Consider the following 4350-nt stretch of genomic DNA (forward strand, 5'->3'; position numbering starts at 1 on the left):
GCATCCAGTCGCGGTAGACGGCCTGCAGCACGTCGTCGTCCAGCGACAGCACATCCTTCAGCTCGGCCTCTGCCAGCCCGTGCCTGCGGGGAGAGGGCGGGGTGCAGCGGCCACTCTGCACGTGCAGGGTGCCCAGCACAGCCCGAGCTGCCCTGAGAACCCCACTCCCGGGGAGCACATGCCCCAAAGGTTCCTGTGGGTGTGGCCGCAGAACACAGGCTCCCACCCCTCCTGGGGCCTCAAATGCCCCCTGAATCCTCAACTCTTCTTGATTTCTTATCCTGAGACAGGGTCTTGCTCCGTCCCTAGGTTGCCCAGGCTGGGCTGGAACTTGCGACCCTCCTGCCTCAGCCTCCCAACGTGCTGGGATGACAGGCGTGGGTGTCAGAGCCAGAGAGGGAGGGAGGAGTCCCTGGCATCTGTCTGTGGCCCAGCGCTGGGCTCCAGGGCCCGCAGGCTGCCGCTCGTAAGCATGCATTGTTTTCTGCCACCGCACCTCGACGCTCAGGCAGGGGAAGGTGTGGGGCAGCGGCCCGAGGCCCAGGGCCTCCTCTGCTGGTGGCCTTCTTGCTGGCAGAGGCCAGAGTGGCTCGGGTGTCTAATCTCTCCTGCTTCTCAGAAAGTCGCCAGGGCTGGGGTCTCGGGACCCTCTGGGGCCCCGCCCTGCGCAGCACGCCTGGGTTGCACTCCGCCCTCTGGGTCCCAGCGGTGGAGGTCCCTGTCAACACCCAGGCCCTTGGGACACTCTGTGTGCTCCGTCTGCAGTCCCAGGCGTGTCCCTCAGCGGCCCACAGCACACGTGTGTGCCTCGCGGCCCGGGAGCTGCAAGGCCGAGACCAAGACGGCCACGTCTGAGGCCCTGGTCTCCAGGCCATACCGGCTCTCTGCTGTGTCCACACGGGGGGAGGACCAGGGCTCCGGAGCCTGGTCTGTCAGGCACGGGCCCAGTCAGATATGAGCCGTCCCCAAAGCCCCCTGCGCGGAGGAAAGGGATTCTGGGGTCTGTGCTCCTCCGCGGGCTCCTCCATGGGGAGCCCATGGCTGAAGGCGCTCTGCAGAGACCGGCCTGGCCAGAGGAGGTCGCTGAATTCTTGTCCTCCCTTCCTGCTCTGCTCCTGGCCGCCACGCTGTGAGCAGGGTTCCCTTCCAGGCCCCTCCACTACACCCTTTCTGCCTTGGAGCAGCTGAGCATGGACTGGACCCACTGGAACCATGAGCCAGTAAGACTCCCGCCCCCCATCGTGGTCTGGGGTGTTCTGTCCGGGACCGGAAAGCTGACTGGCACAGGGCTTGGCCTGATGACCTGGTCCCCTCCAGAGGATCCTCCTCCCAAGACCACCCCGGAGTTAGAATTTCGAGGGCGCGCACACACGCAGACTACGACAGCACCCACAGAGCTCATCTTCTGGGGCCAGGGAGGAGCAGGCAGGAAAAAGGCCACAGAGGAGGCAGTGGGACCAAGCGCTGTTAGGAGAGCCGGCCACCGTGGGAGAGAGACGGGTGGGGCACAGAGACCCAGCCTCTGGAGCCGGTGGGCACCTGAGAATGCGCTGTCCGGCGGGGACGGCGCGCAGGTGAGGTGGTGAGATCTGGGGGTGGGTGGCGGCCACCTCAGCGAGGCCTTGGTGAGGACTTTGGACACTTTTCCTAAAAGCAACTGGAAGCCGGGCAAGGTAGCACACGCCCGTAATCCCAGTACACAGGAGGCTGAGGCAGGAGGATCGCCATGAGTTTGAGGCCAGCCTGGGCTACATAGTGAGAGCCTATCACAAAGATAAAAAACAAAAAATAAAAGCAATGGAAAGTCTCCAGAAGGGCTTAATCAGGGATGAAACTCCATCCAACTGAAAATTTCAATTTACTCCAAACCAGAGTTTGCCCTTGACATTCACAGCAGCACCTGCCATGACGTCCAGAAAGTGGGGACAACCCAGGGTCCATCTACAGAGGAATGGAGGAACGAGCATCCCTGGGTGGAGTATTACTCAGCCACGAACAGGAACAAAGTCCTGACCCAGGCTATGGTGTGGATGAACCTCGAACACACGATGCTGAGTGACAGAAGAAGGCACCAAAGGCCACCCGGTGTTTCCTTCTGCTTCTGTGAAATGTACAGAGCAGGGTCCACGGGGACAGAAAACAGGTTAATAGTGGCCACGGACTTGGGGAGCTAGAAGTGGGGACTGACTGCTCTATAGGCGCAGGTTTTGTTTTTTGGGTGGAGACGCTCTGGGACTGGACAGGTGCCGGGCGGTGGGAATGGGCTGAATACCACTAAACTGAATTTTTAAATGGTTCACTTCAGCCAAGTGTGGTGGCACACACTGATAATCCCAGCTACTCAGGAGGCTGAGGCAGGCTGACCAGGTTCAAGGCAATGAGCAGAGACCCTGTCTCTAAATCAAAGTTAAAACGGGTCAGGGTTGTAGCTCAGGGGTAGAGTGCTTGCCTTCAGTTAAAAAGCCTTATTGGAGCCGGGCATGGTGGTGCACGCCTGTAATCCCAGCACTCGGGAAGCTGAGGCAGGAGGATCCTTGTGAGTTAGAGACCAGCCTGGGCTACATAGTGAGTTCCAGGTCAGACTCAACTACATAGAGAGACCCTGTCTCAAAAAACAAAACAAAACAAAAAAAGCCACAAACAACAAAAAAAAGCCTTATCCCTGGGCAGGGGATTTAGCTCGGTGGTGCCACCACCTGCCTCAAAAGTCCTAGGCCTGGCTCTCTGAGGAGTTTTTGGGCCTGAGCTGTGCCTGTGCAGATGGCCCAAGCCCTGTTGCTGTCCTCCACTCCCAGGCCCGCATAAGCAGTGTCACCCTCTGCGTGCCCTGCCCGGTGGCTCCCTCACCACAGACCCGGAGCAGTGGGCCACGTGGCTGTGAGCCGAGTGAAACATCCCCGGTGGCCATGGCTGCGTTAGGAATTCAGACCGAGGTGCAGAGAGGGAGGCCGAGCCACTGGGCAGGCAGGTCTCCCCTACCTGTGCACAGCCACAGCCACGGGATCTGCGCCCCACCACATGGCTCACACGGCTCTGCTCCCCTCCTGCCTCCCCCCACACAGCGTCCGCTGGGGCGACAGATTTCCGTCCGCAGGATTCTGAGACCCAGACTCAAGCAAGCCGGGCACGCAGTGCCCTCCTCAAACATGAGTTAACGGGCAATCATGGAAGCCAAGGCCAGCAGGTGTCCCGGAGGACCGGCTGGGGTTCGCGGGGACCCTGGGAGAGGGGACAGGATGACTCCCGAGACCCTCTGGTTTCCATGGCGACTGCTTCCTCCTCTGGGCCCCACCACGGTGGCTGACTCCCCATCCCAGCCTCTGTCCTGTGCGCTACGGGCCAGTCTTGGACATGGGCTGCAACCTGGAGTCAACTCCCAGGCCTCGGGTTTCCACCGCGCCCCTCTGAATGCAGCCTGCCTCCCTCCCTTCCTAGTTTTGTATTTTTTGGCAGGACTGCACATTAAACCAGCAGCATTCTACCACTGAGCTACTCCCCAGCCCTTCCAACCTGGCATTTTGAGGCAGGGCCTTACCACTTTGCTGAGCTCCGCCCACTTGGCTGGAAATTGCCATCCTCCTGCCTCAGCCTCCCAGAGTCCTGGGATGACAGCATGTCCCGCTGCGCCCAAGTCTCAGGTCTTGCAGCAGAAAGTCTGTGCCCGCTGACCACATCTCCTGCTCTCTGCCACCCCAACCCCTCCCAAGCCCCTCTCTCTGCTTGTAGGAGTATTTTGCTTTTGTTCTTGAGACTTGGTCTTGCTGTGCCCCCCCAGGTGGCCTCAAATCCACAATCTCTTTGATGCCTTGGTGAGTTTGTTTTTTTCCTTCCTTGGACTACAGATACAGGGAACTGGGTTTCCCTGCCTGCTTGCTTTTGGCTCATTCCCACAGGACAAGACTGAAATTAGAGATACAGTCTGTCCTTGTGATCAGTTCTTCAGAGAACTTTGCTTTCAGAAGATTTTTCTGCCCAGCCAGGTGAGGCGGCACAAGCCTGCTGTCCCAGCACTCTGGGAGGCTGAGGCGGGAAGACTGGCAAGTTCCAGCCCATCCTAGGCAGCTCAGAGACCTGGGGAGACCCTGTCTCAAGATATTTAGAGGGCTGGGTTCATAGCTCAGTGGTGAGTGCTCGCCCAGCACCACAAGGCCCCGGCTGCCATCCCCAGCACTAAAACGAAAACATGTGAGGAAAGCAGACTCACCGGGAAGCCGCGATGTAGCCCAGCACGTGGGCCACCAGCAGCCGGCCGTGCGTCAGCTCCAGGCGGTCACAGAGCTGGTGGGTGGCCTCCTCCGCGGTGGCGGCCAAGGGGGCGGGCACGGAGAAGGAGGCCCAGGTGTGGGCCTC

The 4350-nt window shown here is 60.1% G+C and overlaps 1 protein-coding gene across 1 annotated transcript in view; it reads right to left on the minus strand.

Moving 5' to 3' along the window:
* Positions 1-4350, minus strand: part of Nwd1 (NACHT and WD repeat domain containing 1) — a 30581-nt gene that overhangs the window by 19238 nt on the left and 6993 nt on the right. Inside the window, exons 6-7 of the mRNA XM_033759375.1 lie at positions 4205-4347; positions 5-83 (exon numbers count right to left, since the gene is read on the minus strand). Coding sequence (XP_033615266.1) covers positions 5-83; positions 4205-4347 — 222 coding nt within the window. The remainder of the gene's footprint in view (positions 1-4; positions 84-4204; positions 4348-4350) is intronic.

This window comes from Fukomys damarensis, unplaced genomic scaffold (assembly GCF_012274545.1).
Source record: "Fukomys damarensis isolate Sample0158 unplaced genomic scaffold, DMR_v1.0_HiC HiC_scaffold_37, whole genome shotgun sequence".
Classification (NCBI taxonomy): domain Eukaryota; kingdom Metazoa; phylum Chordata; class Mammalia; order Rodentia; family Bathyergidae; genus Fukomys; species Fukomys damarensis.